The 25,576-nt window shown below is 39.2% G+C and overlaps 1 protein-coding gene across 1 annotated transcript in view; it reads right to left on the bottom strand.

The window, feature by feature from the left end:
• Positions 1 to 22,808, bottom strand: part of APC10 (anaphase-promoting complex subunit 10) — a 54,487-nt gene extending 31,679 nt beyond the window's left edge. Inside the window, exons 1-2 of the mRNA XM_067144349.2 lie at positions 22,481 to 22,808; positions 11,207 to 11,369 (exon numbers count right to left, since the gene is read on the bottom strand). Of these exons, the coding sequence (XP_067000450.1) occupies positions 11,207 to 11,369; positions 22,481 to 22,592 (275 nt within the window). The 5' untranslated portion in view covers positions 22,593 to 22,808. The remainder of the gene's footprint in view (positions 1 to 11,206; positions 11,370 to 22,480) is intronic.
• Positions 22,809 to 25,576: the final 2,768 nt, after the last annotated feature.

Below are 25,576 nucleotides of genomic sequence, written 5' to 3'. Positions count from 1 at the left end.
TTCTTTCACTTCAGTGTGTCGAGAGTGTGTTTCATAGTTGTTAAGTTCATGTGAAATCATAATTATTTTGTATTCAGCGTCTTAAAGAACGCCACAATATCACGTAACAGGCAGTATGCGGAGAAGCAAAATCAGCAAACACTGCCGATGCCGACAGTTGGCAAAAAAACGTGCTCATAATTATAATCAATTTGTACGCACCGAACAATACTATCAAAGCCAATGAAACTGCATTGTTTTTTCTATGCCTAGCCAAAATGCAAGTTTTTAAAGGAGATGGGTCACTGTACTGTGTTGCAATGCAGACGGAAGCAAGAAACTTCCTCACCTCGTCATAGGAAAGCTCGATAAGCCACGATGTTTTAAGGGCGTCTGGTACTTTCTGTGCAAGTACAAGACATCCAAAAATGCAAACAGAACAGTAATCCAAACAATAAAGCACTTGCACAGGGAAGCCAGCATAATTTGTCCTCGTCTTTGAACCACGTTTCTTTTTTCTTTCGTTGCGTGAGGTTATACTTGCCACTGAGTTATCCAGGTGCATTATTTGAATAGTGTAAATGCACCTTGTTGGATACTTTTTAGAAATATTTTAATCCATGGCATTTGAAAGGTTTAAACTATGAATCAATGTTAGTTGCTTGCAGTAACGGGTCTTCAATATTTTGTGACACGGCAAGTGTTGGCATTTCTGAAGCACAAGTTGGCAGTTAATTCGAAATCAGATTTTTGCATCCCAAAGATTTAAAATTAACGAGGTTTCACTGTATCGCAAATCTAACCTCAGTGTTCGCCGGTGTGTCAGTTTCGAGTGTTTACATTTCACGAAGAGAATTATCAACCACCGGTCGTGTTAATATTCGAGTAAAAAGAGACCACGTGTGAAAAGTGTTTTAGATGTGGAGTGTGATGAATTTGTAAGTAATTTAAGAGAGGATTCTAGTGATGCAAGAGACAACAAATCTTCTGATCTACAGGGAATCAAGTGTATTGCAAGTTCAGATTAATGAAATACCTACGCCTACTTCCTAATTTTCATGCCAAATATATTTTATAGCAGTGATAGTGTATTTTTATCATCTCAAATATGTTCAGGCAAAGCAGCTATATCCGTAAATTTACAGGTTCATATTTGCGTAAAGACCACGTGGACCTCGCGAAGTTATATGAAATGTTTCTTAATGCCTACTTTACTTCTTCGATGAGAGGAATTTTCGTTCATTTCACTTTCTTCAAAATGATCCTTCCTAAAATTAGGGTGTAGAGATTATTTGCGTAAATACGGTATCTTCTTTCAGCTGACAAATTACTTTTCTTCCATAAATTGTACCGTAGGTCCAGCTCTGCAGTGAAATCATCCAATTTATAAAACTTTATAAAAGATTCTGCATTTTGTTTTAAGTCACTATACTTATTTTGAGCATGTATAGAGGATGCAGTTGTCAAGGCAAAAGATGGGGCATGTTCTTGACAAAATTTAATAAACGATGTTGAAATGGTGTAATTAATGGACGCTTCCAGTTGTTATTATCACAGTCTGATGACGGATTGCTCCTGTGTGCCTGCTTTTGAGCAAGCTGCGGAACAGAACTTCGTATTTCAAATTCCATGGCGATGTCTTGTGCTTTCTGAAGTATTTTGTCAGTGACTCAATCTAGATCTTCAGTTTTTCTAAAGTACGTAGATGATTCTGGCAATGTGCTCCCACTTTGACCAAATCCATGCTCTTTGCTTGCAGGGCATTAACAACTGGCTCCAATATGGCCGAGTATTTTGCCATTGTAGATAGGGCTACGATGAATGAAGATTTTGTAACCGATGAATGCAGCTGATACACTGATTTTCTTGTGGCGAAGTTTCATTTGATAGATAGTTGCTCCAGTGTGTTGACAAGCTGGAGGAAATTTTGTGCAAATATTCAAATGCTTTTTATTTTATTTTTCAGACCATCTAATCTCTCACATTCGTGAAAAATTGGGACCTAGATTTCTACGAGCAGTCGATTCCTTGAAGTTTATGGTATCCTTTACAGTAGCAATGTGTTTCTGATTTCCAGTACATTATTTGTATCTATGACCAGAAGATTCATTTTGTGGTTGGAGCAGTGGAAAAATAATGCTTGAGAATATTTTTCCCCTTAAAATTGCTTGTACGCCACCCCCTTCGCCTGCCATTGTAGAGCAGCCATCAAAACCAAGTCCTACACATTTTTCTGGTGGAAAATTACATCTAACCAAAAAATTGTCAATTGCTTCCGCAATTGATGGGGCATCTTGGGTTTTTAGTTCCACAAAACCTGTGAATTCTTCTCGGATATTCCCTAGGTTTCCATCGTAGAAACATAAGCTGACAGATAGCTGTTCTTTCCCAGATAAGTCGGCTGTTTTGTCAGCTAAGACTGCGCAAGTAGTTGCTTTCTTGGCATCATTTGTTACACTCTCCCTAATAACTTTGCCACATAAACCTATCAGTTCATTTTGTATTTTTGGTGACATGTACATGGCTTTCCGAAGACATTTCTCTAGGTGATCCTTCAATTTTTGGTCACTAGAGTCCACTCGTAAATTCAGCAGATCAAAGAAAACCCCTTCGTTCGCTTCTTTTCCTCAAAGAGGCATATCATGTGTGTCGCAGAAAATTACACAGGTAGCCACATAAACCTATCAGTTCATTTTGTATTTTTGGTGACATGTACATGGCATTCCGAAGACATTTCTCTAGGTGATCCTTCAATTTTTGGTCACTAGAGTCCACTCGTAAATTCAGCATATCAAAGAAAACCCCTTCGTTCGCTTCTTTTCCTCAAAGAGGCATATCATGTGTGTCGCAGAAAATTACACAGGAAATAATCGATAATATTTGCTTGTTTTCTTCGATTTTTTTTCTAAGTTTGCACTTTAATATCTACAGGCATATCTTCGAGGAAAGCCTTCGTAGAAACTGCTGCAGTTTTGTGAATGTTGGTGGCAACTTGATTCCGGCAGTCCTTGTGCATTTTCTTGAACTTTGTGAATGGCCTAATTATGAATGATCCTAAAAATTCCTGAACAGTCCCAATGGCAGGAGAGAATAAAACAAAGTGATGCAGAGAGCACCCTTCAGTCGCTTGGAGTACATTAGCCCATGGTTCGTAATGATCTAACCAGGCATAGTTCAATTTTCTTCACAAATGGCTTGCATCAATTGCAAAATTGTAATTGTTAGGCTTCGGCCACAGTGCAGGCGGCGAGCGGAGCGTTGCGTTGTGTGGCGGCAAAGATGAGACTCAAACCTGCGTTAGCAAATGCATGTGGCCATAGTGTCAGCGGCGCATCATTTTGGAGGGGAAGTTGGCTCAAGGACAACGCTGCCTGCCGCCAGCCGCTCACTCCTGTTTGAGATTTCAGCTGCGCCGCTCGCAATGACTGTTCGTGAGTTAACAGGAGAGGAGATGAAAGTGTTAATTTCTGAAGTTCAAACCTGAACTTTCCTATGGAACGACAGAGAGAACAACTTCGAAAACCTAACAGCGACAAGGGAAGCCTGGAAAGAGATTGGAACGATCTTAAATGTACCAGATAAATTCAGTTAAAAATTAATCACGGTTATGGACATAAACAATATTGTCTTTAATGCATCATATTATTATTATTATTATTATTATTATTATTATTATTATTATTATTATTATTTTACGTCCTAATGTTATTGTTTAATATTATTATCCTTTGTCATATATTGCCAATATGAAAACTTGTGTTCTTCATTACATCGGACTTTTATGGGTCTCTGGAAGTTGGTGACTTGCTTCTGCAATCGCGCTTTAAGTTTTACACAGAAGTCAAACGTTTGAATGGACATAGAAGTTATATATTTGAAAAATCTTAGCAGGAAATCAATTCAGTTCTCCATATAAATGATAAAATTCCCCACGCATTTCACGTTATTTATTTACCTACTGGATGATTACGAAATTCTCTCTTAGTCCTGCGTCGAATTCTTCAGTTTAGATTTTTAAAAATTCTAAAAGCAGAGACAAACGAGAAACCTCTGAAACTGCCATTATTTAATCACCTCGTGCAGGGAAGACACCGCGCCGCTTACTGACTCTCGCTAGATGTCCACACAGGCGCTCTCTCCTCCCCACTCTTCAACTTTTCGACAGCGGCAACGCGCTGCTCGCCGCCTGCACTGTGGCCGAAGCCTTAGGCAAAGTCCACAGACTTTTTAACAAATCCTCCTTCTTTTCCACCATTAGCTGGAAAGATTATCCTACATATCACCCCAGGTCATTTTCAAGGCAGCCATCTTTCTCTTCAGTTTCGGGATTGACTACAGAGGCAGACACTTGTTCAGATGTTGATGGAGAAGGTTCAACCCAATGGGTAGCTACTTCCGCACATGCTAAAGAATTTTACAGTTGTCCGGTATCAGTTACAGGCAAGCTTGGCAACTAATTTCATCACTGTTATCCTCACTCCCACTGCTACCGTCACGTCCCCATTTCCTTTTAAGAGTCAAAGTGGCAGTTGGGGGACAAGCATAAAGCTTTTAGAGTGTGGTTTCAACAGAGGACAATAGAGACAAGACAGGAATATAAGACCAAAAATGAAGAAGCTAAAAAGGTCATAACAGAGGAGAAAAAATGGAAGGAAAAGTGGAGAAACATGATGGAAGAAGATAGCAAAGGAAATAAAAAGTACTGTATGGAATGGTCAAGAGTACGAAGAAAGACATGAGGGAAGATGTTGTGATAGATAAAAATGGAAAAGAAGTACAGAAGAAAGAAAATGGAATCTTGCCAACCATCGCTCGGATGAATCTTATTTCAGCTGCCTGAATCCTTGCTTCATCATTTTTCATCATGGTCCAGGTCTCACTCCCATATATCAAAATTGCCATGTAATAAGTCAGATAAATCGCTCGCTTGCATTTCTATGGTACTTTTGGGTTCAATATTAGGTCTCTGACAACTCTATAGAATGTTCCTCCAGCTTGAATCCTGCTGGTAAGTTCCTCTTGAATGGAGCCTGTTGCTGATGTCATGCTTCCTAGATATTTGAATTTGTTGGACATCTTGAGTTGTTTAAATGTAACCTTCAGGTTGATGATTTCTCTGCATAATCAACACTTCACCTTTTTCCTGAATGAATCTTGGGCCGTTCCCTTTAGCTGTTACTGTTCATGCATTAATCTGATCCTGAAGTTCCTCCTTGGAATCTCCCCATATACTTTCCTTTTGTTGTCACCAACGTTTTGGCATACTATCATTTAATATTTACAAAATTCAGAAAATCAAGCCACATGACCATTCAATAATATGCAAATTAGGTACTCAGCTTTTCTAGCCCTCTCCACGCCTCCATTTGACCTCCGGGGCATCCATGGTGTTTAGTACTGCTCCTTCCTTGCATCAAATCCCACGGAGTTCTGGTTCAGAATCTTGTTACTCCCACGACAGTTCATGGCACTGAGTCCTTCACGTATTCACAACTAATTACTGGGAACAGACACACACAGGTTTTTTCGTTCACAAATATCACAATTCACCTGTACTCTGTTTTTGGCTTTTAACGTCACACTGTTTTGCACTCCAATTTAACGAGTGTTTATACATTCTGACACGATTATTTTGTCTCATGTTACTCACAGTTCCCGACTTCCTTTATTGACATCTTCCTGGAAAGTTTCTCAAATATTTGTTTCCCGCATTCGTGCTTATACAGTAGAGCCTCGTTAATCCAAACTAACTGGGACCGGAGTCTGTTCGGATGACGAAATTTCGGATTCACCGGAAAATATTTTCTAATAATAATGTTATAGTTTTTACATCCCGCTGACTACTTTTGCGGTTTCCGGAGACGCCGAGGTGCCGGGATTTTCTTCCGCAGGAGTTCTTTTACGTACCAGTAAGTCTACTTACACAAGGCTGACGTATTTGAGCACATGCAAGTACCATCGAACTGAGCCAGGATCGAACCTGCCAAGCTGGGCTCAGAAGGCCAGCGCCTCCAACTGTCTGGGGAAAATAGTTTCTACAATACAGTACAGTACATACTGTAATTTGAAATGTACATTCTTTAGCAGTTACATTAAAGAAATACTGTATAAAATTACAGTAGGGTAGTTAAGAACCCATAGAGGAGAAAACAACTAAAAATAGGTCAAAACTTGTCTCCTAAAACTGCTAAAATAGGTAACGGGTTACACTTTTGCATTGTGCCTGGGATGCGAAGAGCTGCTCGTGATGTTTATTTAATAGTTCTGCTGCTCTCTCACGCTGCAGAACGTGAACACGTGACTCACTGATGTGATGTTTATGAGACGCTGGTTTAACACTGCATCTTCGAGTAGGTACCAATCACAACGGCAAAAGAAACTAATAGACTTTGTAAAGATAAACGACCAGTGATTGATGGTTTATGATGTGTAATTATGTTTAAATTAAGTTATTCTAGTAAAATATGACTAATAAAATGCAAGTGAATCTTCATTCTATAATATGTTCTTTCATTTCAATAAGGAGAATTTTTTTAAAATTGAATATTTCAGTTCAGATTAACCAGACTTTCGGATTAACGGGGTTCTAGTGTATAAGTTTCTCAAATATTTTTCTGAACATGCACGTATGTGTTTCACACCCAAGATACACCAGTCAAGTGATGCTTAGTAAGGATCTCTGGATCATTTCATCACCTCAGCTACAAAATGGCGTAACTCCGCATAGCACTCCCCCACCACTCAAAATTGAGTTCCCCATTTCCACGGGGTTCTATGGACTAAATGAGGCGTCCAGATGCAAAATGCAGTAAATCCACTTTTGCTCCAAAATGAGTTGTTGCCACCATTTTGTTCTCTATGCTGTCGTCTGTTGATTAGACCCTTAAAACTCAAGCAAAACTGCTTCCGTCTGCTTTAAATTGCACCCTGAAAACAGCCTGCAGATGCAAAAGTGTGTGTATCCACATCTGTTTGCAAAGCAAAACTGAGTTAATCCATTTTCATCATAAAGAAGCAGAACTTGGTGTATCCTGACCAGGCGCCATTACTTAAGGTGGTTTGCAGGTGCAAAACTAGCTTAATACACACTGTGTCCTGCATTTGAATAATGCTATTTTACAAGCTTTTTCCTCCATGGCTGTTAGTTCTGAGCTTGTGCACAAAGCTAAAGCAAAATCTTTTTATGATGAACTGAAAGTTGAGGACAATGGTGAAATAACCTTCACATTTGATTGCCAGAAAAACCTTACATTGCCTAAGTTGCAAGATCAAAATGATTATTTTACACGCCAAATGTATGTGTACAATTTTACGATCTGCCAAGGCCCATCAGGTGCGTGGAAAAACCAGGGAAATGCATTTATTTACACTTGAAAAGAAACCGATTTTGCAAAGGGATCTAATGAAATTGTGTCCTGTGTGCATCACAGGTTAACATCAACAGATTTGAATGACATCTACACCATCCACCTAATGTCGGACAGCTGTGTAGGGCAAAACAAGAACCAAACAATGCTGGGTATGCTGTACTTTTGGCTAACACAAGAGGCTCCTGTCAGTGTGAAACGGGAGAAGATCTTCTATCCAATGGTTGGACATTCTTTTCTACCACCCGATAGAATTTTTGGTCGAATTGAAAAAGTTTTCAGGTCGAAAGTTACTGTCATATTATCGAGTGAGTACCATGAAGTATACAAGGATGACGGAATAGTTTTCCAGCTGGGAGCAGATGTTGTCAATTGGTGTTGGAAAGATGCAGTTGCTGATGTCGTCAAGCCCTGTGGTCAGTGGCACTCTGTAAAAAGGGTTGTGATCACCAGGAGTAAACATGGAAACGCACTAGTAAGAGGTGAAGTGGCCTACAGAATGGACGCTGGTGAAGGGAGAGCCTACTCGTCTATGAACCCGAATGTTATCCAGGTTGGAAGAGCCTTAAAGGAAGTGAAAGTTAGGGACATTGATTTTCTGCTTAGAAAGCATTTCGGGGAGACATGGGAAGACATGGGAAGACAACGATCTTGTTTTCTATAAGAATCTGATGGATTCTCAAACAGCTGTGAACAATGCAGAGGAGGACTCAGAGTTTGAAATTCATCCAGAAGACAATGAGTTGCCTGTGTAATTTCGATGGAACAGGACAGGACTTGCAAGGCTGCGGCCTTTTTACTTCTTGCAGACTTTCATTTGATGTCATATACTATGTAATCACATTTACTTGTAGTCAATAAATTTCTTTTGCCATTTGAACCAGCATTAAGGCATCTTCTTCCCAATTACGTTGTTTATTTTATTTATTGCTAGTTGCTTTATGTCGCTCCGACACAGATAGGTCTTATGGCGACGATGGGACAAGGAAGGGCTAGGAGTGGGAAGGAATCAACCGTGGCCTTAATTAAGGTACAGCCCCAGCATTCGCCTGGTGTGAAAATGGGAAACCACGGAAAACCATTTTCAGGGCTGCCGACAGTGGGGCTCGAACCTACTATCTCCCGAATACTGGATACTGGCCGCACTTAAGCGACTTCAGCTATCGAGCTCGGTCAATTACGTTGTGACAATATCTCTACAGAAGCAAACCTACCTAGATCCATGAAAACAGGAGCAAAATTCGGTGAATCCAAACAATTTTAGGTAATAACTAAAAAAATAAAACCCCAATATTTTAAAGATTGTCATGAAAATAGTCCGTAAGTGAATATAAAACTACAATGAAAAGGAATTTTGCATATCTGCGAGACAAAGGAAGTAAGACTTTTTCGTGTTTCCTGAAAAAAACGTTCTGGTGCACTCACAGCATTTTGCTTCTGGACGCCTCAAATAATGTGACAATCAGGTGGCCAATATCATAAGATTCAGATCAAGATTATTCCATACAAAATTCAATGGGAGGTTCTCACAATATGATAATATACCTGCTCTCTCCGTGCTGGGAATCCTCCAGTCTCGAGTGTCTCCCAGACATTTGCCAAATGGCCATGGAAACTTCTGCTCTTATATAACACAATTCCTGATGATGATGATGCTTGTTGTTTTAAGGGGCCTAACATCGAAGGTCATCGGCCCCTATAACACAATTCCCAATTTTCCTTCTCTTCAGTTATTAAGATAAAGCATGCCACAGGTCCTTATAAATTCCAGAAAAACTGGATCTGCTGGTAATAGGAAAAGTGAAGAATCCATGTTGCTTTAAAAAGTGTTGTCATTTCCACCCAAGTACACATGAAATGCAGAAAACTGGGTGATAAAATATAGTATTTGAACAGTATCTGTGCCTTAGATGCAAAAAAGGGTGTTAAATGTAGGAAAATTATGTTAATACACAGGATTGCCATATTAAAATGGTCAAAATTCTAGACACGTAAGAAGCTTTTTTACCATTTGCTTTACATCGCACCAACTCAGATAGGTCTTATGGTGATGATGAGATAGGAAAGGTCTAGGAATGGAAGCGCCTATGGACTTAAGATACAGCTCCAGCATTTGCTTGGTGTGAAAATGGGAAACCACAGAAAACCATCTTCAGGACCGCCGACAGTGGGGTTCGAACCCACTATCTCCTGGATGCAAGCTTACAGCTGCGCGCCTCTAACCACACGTCCAACTCGCCCGGTGAAGTATTTTTAGGAAGGACAAGAGTGAAACATGTGTAAATGAAAGTGATTGGCATCCCACATCCTATTAAAAATGTCTACAATTGATTTATTGAGAACCACCTATTCAATACTTTGAATAGGTGGTTCTCAATAAATTAATTGTAAATATTTTAATATATTGAATTTCAATACGGTCAAAATTAAAATAATCACTTGCAATCCCACATCCTATAAATAATTTTAAATCCTGAAAACTTAAAAACAAAAGCTCCCCACGCTCAGTCTTAAAAATAGTAATTGTAATCCCACACCCTATAAATAATTTAAATCCTGAAAACTTAAAAACAAAAGCTCCCCACCCTCAGCCTTAAAAATAGTAATATTGCCTGTGTCAAACAGGAAGTGTTTTGGCCTCGAGAGGCTACTCCTCAAAATTCTCCAATCAAGTGGCTGCTAAGCTGTCGTGTTATTTCCTCCTCCCCCACATAGCATACCAGCCCTGAAGGACCATGGCCTACCATCATGAGCCATAGAAAATGCTGAATTACACTTCTGTTTGTCATTGTCCTTACACCTCTTGAAGTAGGGAAATACATTATGTACTTTATCATTTAACTTTTACTTTTGTTAAGAAGCTATTACAAAAGTCAAAACACATTTTTATTTTGAAAACCAAAGAACCACTGTCTCACTCGACACACCACAAAACCAAACATCTTGACACTTCAACAACTGCCAAACCACTGTTAACCATTTGTTGTACAGTAGGATCAAATTAAAGTAACATCTGATTCACAAACAATAAGCCTATCAATTTTGAGATTTTACAAGGTCTTTACTTAAAACTGTGCAAGGCAGGCACAATACCAGATGTACGGCGACCTCACTACATGCAGCACCGGTAGTCGAGTTGTCTGTAGCCTTGGGCCAGATGCTGAGCAGGGTGATGAAATGCAAATATGTGAGACTGAAATGAGTTCACCTTATTGACTTTGGCAAGAGTTTAGTGTTGTTTACAACGCGGAGTATGGCCAGGGGACGAATGTCAATAAAACAAAATGCAGAGGCTTGAGTAGAGGTGCTACTGCACAGCCATAAAATAAAGACCCTGTATATTAAAATAGGTGGCCAAGGCTTCAGATTCTTTCATTGTTTTGATATACAGTAATACATACAACAGATATGTGCAAAAATGTATGGTCATTTATTAATGTTCCAATGGATAAAAAACCCTGGTATTTATTGTCAATTTAATTACATTCGGGACAGATAACTGTAATCCACTACTGTCCCGGACAATTGGAGAGGTAAGTAAATTAAACTTGTGTCCTCGTCTCGAGGTGATACAGTTCTTTTCAGGCACACCCTTGATGGAGGCAAGCTGCATGCACCATTTTAACCACATACTAGCCTTTCTTCCATTCCTAAATTTTTGGCAGGACCAGGAATCGAACCTAGGCCAGTGAGGACAGCAGCTAATAGTGCTAACCGTTACAAAGGCAGACAATGGAGAGGTATAGCAACCCTAATTATACACTAGTATGCAGCACACGTCATATCCGCAACATATAAAAGTAGTGTTCTTCCCGACTGATAGCACGAGTCAGAGAGAAAGTATGAGTGTGTGTACTTACCGGCTAGGTGTGTAGCTTTCATCCAACTTATAATCAGTAAATATACAGATGTCACGAACAGTAGTCTTCCGTCTAAACTGAATATTAACCAGGTGAGGTAACTGACCATCTGACTGCCAGTATGTGTCCATACAATCATCCCGTAACTGATCGACCCCGAAACCTACAAAATAGAAAGAAAAAAATCCCTGAATCAACTTCAAAGAGAACTCTATCATCATCATAATAATAATAATAATAATAATAATAATAATAATATTACACCAATCTATTGAACGGTGATTCACACAATAACCAAAAATTGCTTAATAATTATAATCAAGACACCATCCTCATTTCTGATTCATCAATTACATTCAGTAGAAGAATCTCTTATCTCTAAATTCCAGACCACTTATTAACCATGCTCTTGTCTTTTCCTTACATACCAAGACCTATGCTATTTTGCCATTAATGACCGGAGAAAAGAAGGGTAGAAGTTCAGTGACAGTTTTGTACTACCATAAACAGAGCACACTACGGCAGGCACAAAGGATGATGCTCCATTGTTTCCCCCACCTTACTCATTTCCTTAGGTGGGATAGGACAATCCTACAAACTATTAACGGAAATCCTTGTCAAAAATAGGTGAAGAGGGTAGAAAATTCTTCACTGTTGGTTTCAAAATAAGGGGTTCGACTGTGTGTGTTCTTTTGGACTTGTTGACCAATATTTTAATATGCTGGTTATAAATTCTTAATTCTCTTTAGTTTTGATACATTGTTTCAGCTATTAACTCTGCAAAGATTATTTAGCTGAAGAAGGTCAAATTAGGGTTCAAAACATGTACTGTTATTAAATGTCTATATGTACTGTATTGAATAGGTGGACTGAGCTTTTGTAATTTCTTAATCAGAAATATTGTCCAACTATAGAACACTTCTAACCCACCTACATGTCATATGAGGTAAGATTTACAAGAATCCACTTCTTAAATTGTATACTTTATCTCCAGGACAGTTACTGAATTTATACCAAAACTAGCTCCGCTATGGTTTTAAACTGAGAGTTATTATTCAAAGTTTTTGTTCACTGTCAGCTGAGCCTGTCAAATATGCCCTCAGTTCGTATGTCAAACAGTTTTGGGGGAAAGATTATTTATTTTCTGATCTAACACTCATTTGAACCCCATAGGGAAGAATTTTAATGTTTTAAACTAACCAGTGAAATTTTGATTTTGTACGTCGAACAGTAATGGAGGAATGAATACATTTTCAAGGGGTGAATGTTTTTAAATATTTATTAACCTCTAGGATATAGAAGACCACCCTTAATTAAAAAAAATTTTGTGCTTGAAACAGTTTCGGAAGAATGGATATTGTGTTTCTGAGAGTCAACCATCATCTAAACCCCTTAGGGGAGAAATATTTTTAACCATTTTGGAGGAAGGAATGAATATATTTGTTTTCGGATCTTAATCCCCACTTAACTACCTGAGCGGTTAAATTTGTTTCTAACCTTCTGTTATTTAACCCCTAGAATATCATTTGAAATGCTAACTTCATAATTCAAATGGTTTCGTTTAAATGCATATTTTTATCATTCCTCACCCCCTAATCAACGAGATATAAATATCCTCAAACAACAAATTCAACTCATTTTTCAATTCATTTATCCCCCCCCCCAATTGGATTTTCCAAAAACAAAAGGATACATGTTTCTTTACTTTTGAAGGAGATTCCAAATACAAATTTCATGTCTGCAACTTCAGTTTTTGAGGTATAAGTATCCTCATAAAAAGATTTCAACCACTTTTTCAATCCTTTTTACAAGACCCACTCCTAAAGTGCTTTTTCCAAAACATAAATGTGTGTTACTTTATTTTTAAAAGAGATTAAAAATACCAATTTTCACGTCTGTAACATTTTCAGTATTTGATATAGAAGTAACCTCATAAAAGAATTCAACACTTTCTTTGCTTCTTCACACACACACACACACACACACACACACACACACACACACACACACACACACACACACACACACACACACACACACACACACACACACACACACACACACACACACACACACACACACACACACACACACACACACACACACACACACACACACACACACACACACACACACACACACACACACACACACACACACACACACACACACACACACACACACACACACACACACACACACACACACACACACACACACACACACACACACACACACACACACACACACACACACACACACACACACAAGTGGATTTTCCTAAAAACAAAGAGATACGAGTTTCTTCATTTTTAAAGATTCACAAATTTTCATGTCTGTAATATCTCCTGTGTTCAGAAACGTAGGCTTTTGAGAAATAAATCCGTTTTGGAGTCCTTTAAGCTAGATTTCATTGGTTTTATTGTGCCTACAAATGCCAATTTCAGGGGTTTGTGCCTATTTTGAGTATATTTGCCTATTTGATGCCTTTATCTATTTTAAAGAAGCAGAAGCCGATTTTCTTCCAGTAACTGATGTGCTCGACAGAATTACCTCTCATTTCTCAAGATCTATTTACACCACGGACAAAAATGGAAATTCTCGGAAGTTACCAGAAATAGTTCTTGGGAAATTTCCATCAGGAGAAACAAGGAACAATTTGACAACGTCGAACTACGTTGCACAACCCATACCCCTTATACCTCCTTCTAGATGTGAACTGTTATACGCGTACGCTTTATCTTCAGAACGTGTTGTGATTTATTGTGAAGAAGTAGTGTGTCTGTGGCAATGCCCGAAGAAAAATCACCAGACGAGTTGGCTGTGTGCTTAGGGGCGGGCAGCTGTGAGCTTGCATCCGGGAGATAGTGGGTTCGAGCCCCACTGTCGGCAGCCCTGACGAGGGTTTTCTGTGGTTTCCCATTTTCACACCAGGCAATTAAGGCTGTACCTTAATTAATGCCACGGTCGCTTCCTTACCACTCCTAGGCCTTTCCCACCCCATTGCCACCATAAGACAAAAAAAGACGCAAAAAATAATTGTAACTTAATTGCAAAGAAAAATCGTCGAAGTCCTACTGGCTGAAGCGGTGGATCACAGGTGATCCCAATTTCACTACGTATGGAAGGGTAGTCTTCTGCCAAGCTTGCTGTAAGGAGGAAAGTTCGTTTGTTCCTTTTATCCTTTTTTTGACTGAACTATGATCGCATTGCATTGTAGGCTTTATAGGCCTATTAAATTATGTATTGTGGAAAGTTGTTGTTACAATGCTGTATTAGTTGTGAACTTTCAATAATTTATATTGCTAAAATTTAAATAATCATTTAATTACTGAACGAGGAGTTAGAACGCCCGGTGGTCTCTTGTCACAGAGTGGATGAAAATTAAAAATTGGTTTTTTGAACTCTGATGCATTTCCTGTGAAAATAGAGATTCACAACTGAAATATTTTCTTTCTTTCTTTCTTAATCTATTTACCCTCTAGGGTAGGTTTTTCCCTCGGGCTCAGCGAAGGATCCCACCTCTACTGTCTCAAGGGCAGTGTCCTGGAGTGTGAGACTTTGGTTAGGTGATACAACTGGGGAGGAGGACTAGTACCTCTCCCAAACCTTCTGTGCTAAACAGGGGCCTTGTGAAGGCATGGGAAGATTGGAAGGGACAGGCAAAGAAGAGGGAAGGAATTGGCCGCGTTCTTAAGTTATCGTAGATAACGTCCCGGCATTTATCTGGAGAAGTGGGAAACCACGGAACACCACTTCGAGGATGGCTGAGGTTAGAATCGAACCCACCTCTACTCAGTTGACCTCCCAAAGCCGAGTGGACCCCGTTCCAGCCCACGTGCCACTTTTCGAATTTCGTGCAGAGCCAGGAATTGAACCCGGGCCTCCGTGGGTGGCGGCTAATCACGCCAACTACTACACCACAGACGCGGACTACAAATAAAATTTTTGAAAAATTGTGAGTAACCTTCACCAGCGCTATGTGTAGGCTCTAGTAAACTCTATTACGCTTCTGCTAAGCCTTCGCGAAACATAGGATGGAGATCGAATGTGGTGCCGCTAGGACGATGTAACAGAGGCTAGACATACAGGATGGCACAGCTTGGATGATGTCACAGCGTGTTTTACAAGGCTGCAAAGACTATCTTTACAAGATCAGGCCAGTGAAAAGACCGTTGGTCTGGATTGGTGAGGTCCGGTTAGTAACCGTTGTGCTGGTGGGGAGGGGCAAGCAAAAAGAGTCTGGGGTGGGTAAGCTCTAGCATCCCATCTAGAGTCTTGCTAAATTGTGACAAAAAGTTAGGTCGTGGGTGCATACCGCGACAGTTTCAAATCACGCGGCGTTCTAATTTTCAACTAGGGTGACAGTCTTGTGGGCACACATGATGCAGGATCTATTGCAGCCAACAGAAAATAGTCTTCATGCCAGCTGACCCGGCTGACCAAAGCCGGCGAACAGCAACATATAAAATGTTCACAAATCCGAAATTTTTAGTGCCTCCATTTTAATTCTCATATATAAGTAAGAATACTGCTAGGGGCAGCTTGATGAGTCCCTGGCAAGAATATAGGTAGGATCTCTCCTCTACGCTACTCAGGTATCGTTTCACGTCATTTTTTTTATTTTTTCACCCGGAGAACTCTACAGGAAACTGCCAGATTATAACTGAACATTTTTTTAGGACATATTTCCATGTAAATTACGAATTCCTTTGTTCCTACTTTAAAGTCTTGTGCTTCTAGAAACATCACCTCTAATAGCCTTTTCTTTTTTTATGAAACAAATGCATGATTATACTAAGCATTATTGCCAATTAGCCCACCTGTAGAGATTTAAGATTTAGGAACATTGTAATTTAAGTCAATTTTATTGTTTTTAAGATCAAATGTGAAAAGATACCATATAGATCAACATTGAAATACTGCGATGCATTTGACACGAGTACAGAAAACGGTATCATCGCAGCTTTTCTACTTGTCCACTGTAAACAGTGACCGACAACAATTTTCTATAGACCTGTGCACTGCAATGGTGAGAGCATAAAATAGAACACCTTCAAACTTCAACAAGCTACCGGGAGCAGTCACCGAGTTGGAGAAGAGTGGCTTTCGGCTGGTGGTGTCATTTTGGGTTGTGGAAGAAGTCAGAAGTTTTGACCGAACCTCTGGGAAGGTAGCTGCTGTCAGCAAAATGTCCCATAAGAGTCCTGCAGCAAAATCCATGATGGAAAGCGATGGTTAGTCAGGGTGCTACGAGGGAAGGTAGATGAAGCAGTTGAACTAAAACCAGATGAAGTGGCTTCATTGAAGTTTTGTCCAATCACTTCCTGTGATGTTGAGAGATCTTTCTCTCAGTACAAAACAGTTTGCCAGACAGGAGAATAAGATTGTTACTGGAAAACATGGAAAAGTTGCTTGTTGTAAATTCCTTTTATAGTAATTGAGTGTGTTATTAAATTATAAGTATTTTTTCATGCCTATTTTACATGTTAGTGCCTATTTACATGCCTATTTTGGCTAATTTAAGAGCCTATATGCCTGCCTATTTTAACTGTTTTTAGTGCCTATAATTCTCGTCTCTAGTTATGAGGGTATTTAGGGGTTGTAGTAAGGATGTAAAGGAGAGGGCATATAAGTGTCTGGTAAGACCCCAACTAGAGTATGGTTCCAGTGTATGGGACCCTCACCAGGATTACTTGATTCAAGAACTGGAAAAAATCCAAAGAAAAGCAGTGTGATTTGTTCTGGGCGATTTCCAACAAAAGAGTAGTGTTACAAAAATGTTGCAAAGTTTGGGCTGGGAAGATTTGGGAGAAAGGAGACGAGCTGTTTGACTAAGTGGTATGTTACAAGTTATAAACCTCATTATTGATCCATATTGAAAATGTTTATAGTTCGAAAACAATGAAGGTATTTATTAAACCACCCATTCAATACCTTACATCCACATGAATATATTAAACTTAATATTTTCGGGACGTTTCGCCCCTAATTTAGGGCATCTTCAGCCTAAAATACAACCTTAAAAAGTTTTACATAATATTAAAAGAGAAGCTAAAAGATTAGCATTGTAGACTAATTACTAAAAATTTGTACACTTAATGTGAATAATACATTAATAAAACATGTTATTGGAGCATTGTCTATGGCAGGGCTGTCCAATGTTCGTTTCTACGCGAGCACATTCACATAACTAAGGGTATGGGGGTGCCAGGTACGATTCCACTAATTCGACTACTGTTATCGGTACTACAAAGACTATATGATGATAATAATAATAATAATAATAATAATAATAATAAATCTAGAATTAAAAATTGAAAATATATTTCCTCACATAATTAATGTGAAAGCTGGCACTGCATGCTCGCTGCAAGTTGAGGAAAGTCTGGTGTGTAACTGGAACAAGCTGCTCTTAACGCGTCATCCAGGTGTGAGTCTGTCAGGCAGGATCAGTATTTGTTTTTTTATTATGTTCATAGTCGAAAACGCGACTTCACAAAAATAGGTTGAACCAAAACAAGATTGCATCTTCAGAGCAACACTGCGGGTGATGGGATATTTTTTACCGTCCACAGAGTCCAGAAATTGCCACATGTTGCGTAGGAGGATTTCAAAGAAAGGTCTGACTGAAGGCTTAAAATTTCCATTTCTAATTCTTCAGGATTATAATTTTTGAATATTTCACACACCCTCCCTCCAAGCTCACAAACGTCAACAGAAGCGAAGGGATTATTGACAAACATGATCACTGTTTCAAGCATTGAAAACTGGCTAAATCTGCTACCAAATTCGGACCCAAGAGTTTCAAGTTTAGAAAGAGATGAAAAATCACACTTGCCCCCATTTACTGTATCTGCCATAGATTTAAAATTTGGAAAATGTGAAAGGGAATTTCTATTTAAATGGACAATCCATACCTTAAGTTTCTTTGCAAATGCATTGACAATACTTATCATACCTGTAATATTATGATCTTTTCCTTGCAATTCGAGATTTAACTCATTTAATTTTGAGGAGATGTCTGCCAAGAATGCTAATTCGATTAGCCAAGATATATCATCAAGATCGTGATAATATTTCCCAGGAGATTATTTCATCAAGTCTTGTATCTCATCCAACAGGCAGCAAAACCGTTCAAGTGTTTTCCCCCTACTAAGCCACCTTGCGTCTGCATGAAGGATGACGTCACCATACTCCGAATCTGACGTACTTAAAATATTTCTGAACAATCGATGACGATCTTATACAATTCACGACATGAGTTACAATGTTCATGACATGATCGAACTTTAAAACCTATGAGCATAAAGCTTCTTGGTGAATAATACAATGATAAGAAAGAAATTTTGGTAATGACTCATCCTTAGCACAAAGAGAAAGAAATCCATTATTTCTACCAGTCATAGACGGTGCCCCACCTTTTTTTATAGCGACAAGCTTTGACAGTGGTAAGTAACACTCTTTGGTGAATTTAACGAAAGTATTAAATATGTCTTCTCCCCTAGTACGTCCATGAAATGGCAGAAGTTTTCCCTTTTAAAACTAGACCTATAAGGAAACTTGTCATCTCCATTGAGCATCCACGATTCAAGGAATACAGAGACAGTTACAATCGCCATTGGGAAAGTCCTGTTGTAAATGCTCCAAGATCAACTCCACACTTCCCAGAAACACCAGTTAGTGAGTTCGTTCTTCCAGTCATCTTATGAATGTAAGTACAAGAGTTAGTGTACAAGATGTTTCTCTATATTCGCAAACATGCTGGGAATACTGACATTTTAAATTTGTAATTTATTTCTATTTCAGATTTACATCCCATCTCTGCAGCAACATTTTCTGATCTGCACGCCCTTGCATCATTTTTTGGATCAGAAGGAAGATCCTTCTTTGATACACTTCCTCACTATTGACAGGGTAATAATGTTATTTGTTAGCTTTTGTTAAAAGTGACATTCCTCTTTATTTCCAATGATAATGTGTTCATAAGACTGACATTCCCCTTTATTTTTGTGACAAATGTGTATTTACTTTATTTTCCATTTTTTTTCAATTATAAAACTTAATTCTACATTTTCATTATTACCTATGTACAATACCAATACATTAGGCTAACCTTACATGATATAATACTTTATGTAGGCCCTACATGTAATATTGTAGACAGTATTAAAGGTTTAAACTTTCAAACTAAATTATCTCAAGTTTGTAGAAAATATGACATTCCCCCTTTTTCCCGTGTACCCTTCATATCCAGTAGTTTTCAAGTTATAAGAACTCAGACAAACAGACACCAAAGCTTAAAAATATGCAGATGGTCATTATTACACCTGAAATGGAAAACTGTAGGGAAATTTTGCCAAAATAGTCAATGTACAGCCACACGGTTATTACGAATTTATTTATATAGATATTCTCATTTTAAAAATTCACCCCTTTTGTCACTCCTGTTCACCCCCTCTTAAGTACAGACTTACCATAAACAAAAATAGTTTCGGAAGCATAAACGAAAGTGGCCACAGTGACCCTAATGCCTATAGACGAATTGCACTGGAATGCACGCATTTCAAAATATTTACTAAGATTCTTACTAACAGACTGACAAACTTACTTGATGAAAAAATACCAGAATCACAATTTGGCTTTAGGGAAGGGCATTCAACCCTTACACATAGTGAAATGCCTCGAAAATGACATCCACAAAGCACTGTACACACTACTTAAGTAAGGCTCTTGACCTCATTAACAGACAGAAAGCAACTTAACTTGAAAATCTGATTGGAAGGATGCATTCTTACAAACACTATTAGAAATATTCTATCCTGCAACTACATTAAAATAGACAACTAGCTAGATACATTAAGCCATATAATGTAGACAAATGGGGTCTTGCAGGGTGATCCCAATAAGCCCTTCCCTATTTAACACTTTGAAAATGAGCGACGTACGCAATGCTTCGATGGTAATGTTCTGTGGAGGTCAAGCGGCATATGCTGTATGGCGTTGAGTTGTAGTGTTTATATATCCACTTCAACATACTACAAACGTTAGCAGAGTGTTGGAACACATTCTGCAGTGCTTGTAGTACATTAACAAAGTACCAGATAGCAGCGAATCATCGGAACCTAATTCTATTATGATATTAAGTTGGTACTACCAAGGCAGCTTCATAATACCAATATAAATGGTCCGTTATTGGACATTATAAATTTTCCATAGCCACAAGGTCTTGCACAGCCGACAACTAGAGCTAATTTTGACAATTAATATAATTTTTTAATTTGTCAATGATTAGTATGTATGTTGTTTCATAAATGTATGGTGTGTGTGACTACATAACTTTTCATGTTTTTAATATACAGTACATTGTGAAATTTAAAAAAAAACATTGAAAATAGAAAAAACATTTTTTAAATTTATTTATAAAAGTTAGTGGTTTTTCTCCAGTTTTGAAAAACAAGGTATTCATGCGTACCTCAAATGTTGCTGAATCCAAAACAGGTTTGTGACTGTAAGTAATGTTATTAGTTATTTTTGTATAAAAAAGTGAAAACACACTAAAATGCTCAGTCCACAGTGCAAGCTCTAATTTCACCTGCTCAGTCTTCAATGTGTTAATAGAGCCACAATGGATGTTTTACAGAAAATTACCATGGAAGAAGTCAGTTTATATGCATGGGCCAATGATATGATAGGTACTGGTCTCCAATTGCACGAACAGCTGTGCAACTAGCTTGCAACCATCTATCCATGAGGGCAGAAAAATCTGATCTCTGTATGAACGAGGACAACACCGTGATGATCAGAAAGAGAGGAGGAGTATCTTCTAGGGATGACCTTACCACCAATGGGAAGATGATACAGAAGGTGGATCAATTCAAATACCTGGGCCCGTATTTTTTAAGTATAAACGAGAGTAAGTGGTCACAGCTGCCATGGCTATGAATGACAGACTATATTACACCCTCACAAGTCATTAATGGACACAGCCTGAAGTCAAAAATTCAAGCCCACCTATCCTACGAAAGCATTGTGTCTTTCAAAGTACGCCTTGCCACGACTTACATGTGAGCCTGCAAAAGAGCCATTCTTCCTCGAGGAATTATACCTGCAGTTATCCATGATGTGTGCATTAATTAATTAATAATTGAAAGTTGATACAAGTATATTAATTTACCATTGCTAGCTGCATAGTTGGAGCCCGCCTGGAGGCCATGATCATTAGCACGTCAAGTCTATATGCTCTGACACCGTGGTTAGCCAGTTTGAGTCCCATTGTTTGAAAAAATGTCACCATCAGAATGTTTGCTGGCAGGGTAAGAGAGGTGTTGGTATACAATTCTTATCACTAGATTGCATGCCGAAAGTCTGGATTCAATTACAAACCTCTCTGCAGTGCTTATATGGAGTGAAGGCATATGACTCTGATGATGGCAATTTGTCCGTTGGATGGAGACGTAAAGCGTTGAACAGAACCCTTCATGCTATTCAACCAGAACAGGGTATGTGCTGGAACAGTGTTTCATCCTCTCCCTTCCTACTATAATATATCACGCCATTCATTTAATTAAACTCATCTAATGAGGTTGACGTCAGGAAGGGCATCAGGTCGTAGAACTTGCTACAAAGATTCATCTCACTTCATACCAGACACCATAGAGAAACGGGACAAGGGTTAGACATACATACATACATATAGTACGCGAACCTTTTCTCGATCCTTTGCTCCATAGTGCCGAATGGGAACTTGGGATCAAGAAAAGGTTCGCGTACTATACATACATACAAAACTGCTTTTGTTCAATGTATATTCATTTACGTGACAAAGAAAAAAAAAAGATATTGTTAATGTGTATTACTGTAGGATACATTCATTTAAATACCACTATTGGTCAAGATGGGTGTCCAGTTGCACTTACTGTTTGAGAGTTTTACATAAGCTAAGTTCACCGAACACACCTACCGACAAACCTTGCAGGAGAACAAATCTGATCATACCTCAGAGTTGTCAGCACCATCAGAGAAATTTCTCTCAGGTCAGGAACACAGGACAACAAAGAAGTTAAGTTAAATACGCTGTATTCTCTAGCTCACAGATCAAAACCTGATACGGAGAAATTGAGATTTTCTTGCATCTACCAGTTTTAAGTGTGGCACTGTACAATTCGTGAATGATCTGCAGGAGCATGCAGAATACGAGGATGCAACACTTCTTAAAACACTGTAGATTCCTTAAGATGATAATGAAAGTGACAATGAAACTGCTTGCCATACCTGGTTTACACGAAGACAGGCTCCAAATTGCTTGGGATCCAACCTCTCTCACTTTTCCCGCTCTCTCTTCTCGTATGGGATCTACAGGTTCCGTTCCTGTTTTAGAATTCATTTTAATGAACTTGGTCTCTTAACAATGGACTTTTATCGTTCAACCAGAAAGACCAGTCTCGCAATTTGGTACTCGAATTCATACACTGTCAACCATTTGTTTACCATGCTCTCAGTCACCGAGATCTGACGTTCACACTATTTCGAACACAGTTGTTTTCCTAGATATCTGTTTTCGTCAGTAACTGACAAACCAACGAGCACGTTGTTTAACAAGGGTTCTTCTTCTTCTTCTTGAAAGGTGTGGTTGGACTCATGTGTTATCGTCCAGTCACGTTTAACAAGGGTTCTATGTCTTGTGCGTTATGATTTGTACCAAATAGTATACTAGCGCTGTGAAGAGGAAGCGGACCTCCTGTTGATTGAATCGGATAATACGATTACAGCGCTCCTCCGGTGATCTCCGGTACTACCGACAGAGACAAAGCAGTTACGGAGCTCCGGAGATTAACCGGAGGGCCGCCTCCTATTCGCAAAAGTAGCTCCGAGTGTAAGGACGTAGTCAGGCCCCGATTTCAAGTAGTTAGCGCCCTGGGCAAACAATATTTAGCCGCCTCCCACTCCCTCCTCGTTTTCCTGTTCCTCTAAAAAATAATTGTTTACAAATTAAATATTACAGTTTTCGAGATTATGAGTTTTAAAACAGCACATTATGCAAATACAGTTAACTCATAATTGAACTTATCAAGCCAAATAAGAATCGGGCTGTTTTTATTTTTCTTTAAAAAGCCGTTGGTTTGTATGTAAGTAAATAATTTTAGAAAGAAGACACATTTCCTTTATAAAATTTAAATATATAGATTAAATTCAGGTTTTAAAGTTATGATGATGATGCTTGTTGTTTAAAGGGGCCTAACATCGAAGGTCATCGGCCCGGTTTTAAAGTTAGAATAGTTCAAAGTGTTTTATATAGGCTAATAAAATAATTGGAATAATTTGTGGAATGTAAAATTAATTTGAGTGTAATGAATTTAAGACGTAATTCACGCAGGCCACAATTACTCGATCCGCCAGCCGCCGCCCCTAAAAAACTGGCGCCCTGGGCAAATGCCCAGTCCGCCCATTTGTAAATCGGGGCCTGGACGTAGTGGGCTGTAATTTTAAACTTACGTCCATGAATGTAGGCGCCCTATAAACATCGTTACCTACATACACAAAAATTGATCTATAACACCGATATTCCATACAATACCCCTTAACAAAGAACGTATAGTCATTCAGAATAATTAATGCATCCTCTCATCTGTTATCAAGAAAAAGTAATTATATCGACATATAATACATACCCTATATACCTGTAGATACAACAAACAATATATCTAAATAGGTTCAGTTGTTTCTGAGAAAAGTGCAGGCCCTACCTGTGCAGAACTTACACAGTACACTTCGTTTATTATTATCATTATTATTATGGAAATATTCCCATTATATTGGCGCTAGAATACAGTAGTTTCAAGTTAAATTTGAATTCGCTTTTAATTTCTGTACATATGTAAAAAACGCGAAAGACGTGCAGAAGTAAGGGATGATTATTTACGAACGGATGGAGGAGTTCAAACGGTTCAAGTCTGTAAGTGCTGCGCTGTAAAACATGGCACAAATGACTCGTAAACACCGGCATCGCGGAGTAGGTGGCAACGCGTCCGCCTGTCACCCGGCGGCCCCGGGTTCGATTCCCGGCCGGGTCAGGGCTTTTTATTTAAATTATTAATATCCCTGGTCTGGAGACTGGGTGTTTGTGTCATCCTTAACGTTCCTTTCCTCACATTCAACACTTTACACTACCGCCATTTACATAATACACGCAAGTTTCCTCACATATGGTACAAGTAGAGGCAAAAGACCTTCAAAGGTCGACGCACCGAACATATAGCATCAAAAAAAAAAAAAGTTAAAGAAGGAGTGTAGTTTCGCGCAATAATAGCGACAAGTTATAAATTCCAGTGAAAATGCTCGTTCATTCCTCCCGTATGAAGTTCACACTACGCGCTTGTCATTCAATGTTTTTTTTAGTTGTTTTACGTCGCACAGACACAGATAGGTCTTATGGCGACGATGGGACAGGGAAGGGCTAGGAGTGGGAAGGAAGCGGCCGTGGCCTTAATTAAGGTACATCCCCAGAAAATGGGAAACCACGGAAAACCATTTTTAGGGCTGCCGACAGTGGGGTTCGAACCTACTATCTCCCGAATACTGGACACTGGCCGCACTTAAGCGACTGCAGCTACCGAGCTCGGTCATTCAATGTTTGTACGTAAGAATGCTATCTGAAATATCGCCTAATAATTAAGGTATTAACTGAGGGGCCTAGTTTTGCACAATAGTAGCGACAAGTTATAAGTTCCTGAGAAAATGCTAGTTCATTTCTCCCGTACCAAGTTCACACTGCGCGCTTGTAATTCAATCGGAGGTTCTGTTACATAATTATTATGTTTGTACGTAAAATGTCCGCCTCTGTGGTGTAGTGGTTAGCGTGATTAGCTGTCACCCCTGGAGGTCCAGGTTCGATTCCCGCCTCTGCCACGAAATTTGAAAAGTGGTACGAGGGCTGGAACGGGGTCCACTCAGCTTCGGGAGGTCAACTGAGTAGAGGTGGGTTCGATTCCCACCTCAGCCATCCTGGAATTGGTTTTCCGTGGTTTCCCACTTCTCCTCCAGGCAAATGCCGGGATGGTACCTAACTTAAGGCCACGGCCGCTTCCTTCCCTCTTCCTTGCCTGTCCCATCCAACATTCCCATCCCTCCACTAGGCCGCCTGGGCGAGTTACTGGTCATTCTCCCCAGTTGTATCCCCCGACCCAAAGTCTGAATCTCCAGGACACTGCCCTTGAGGCGGTAGAGGTGGGATCCCTCGTTGATTCCGAGGGAAAAACCGACCCTGGAGGGTAAACAGATTTCGAACGAACGAACGTAAAATGCTATGTGTAATATCGCCAAATAACTAAAGTATTAACATAGGGGCGTAGTTTCTCACATTAATAGCGA

This window comes from Anabrus simplex, chromosome 3 (genome assembly GCF_040414725.1).
Source record: "Anabrus simplex isolate iqAnaSimp1 chromosome 3, ASM4041472v1, whole genome shotgun sequence".
Lineage (NCBI taxonomy): Eukaryota > Metazoa > Arthropoda > Insecta > Orthoptera > Tettigoniidae > Anabrus > Anabrus simplex.
This window is presented reverse-complemented; position numbering and strand designations above follow the sequence as displayed.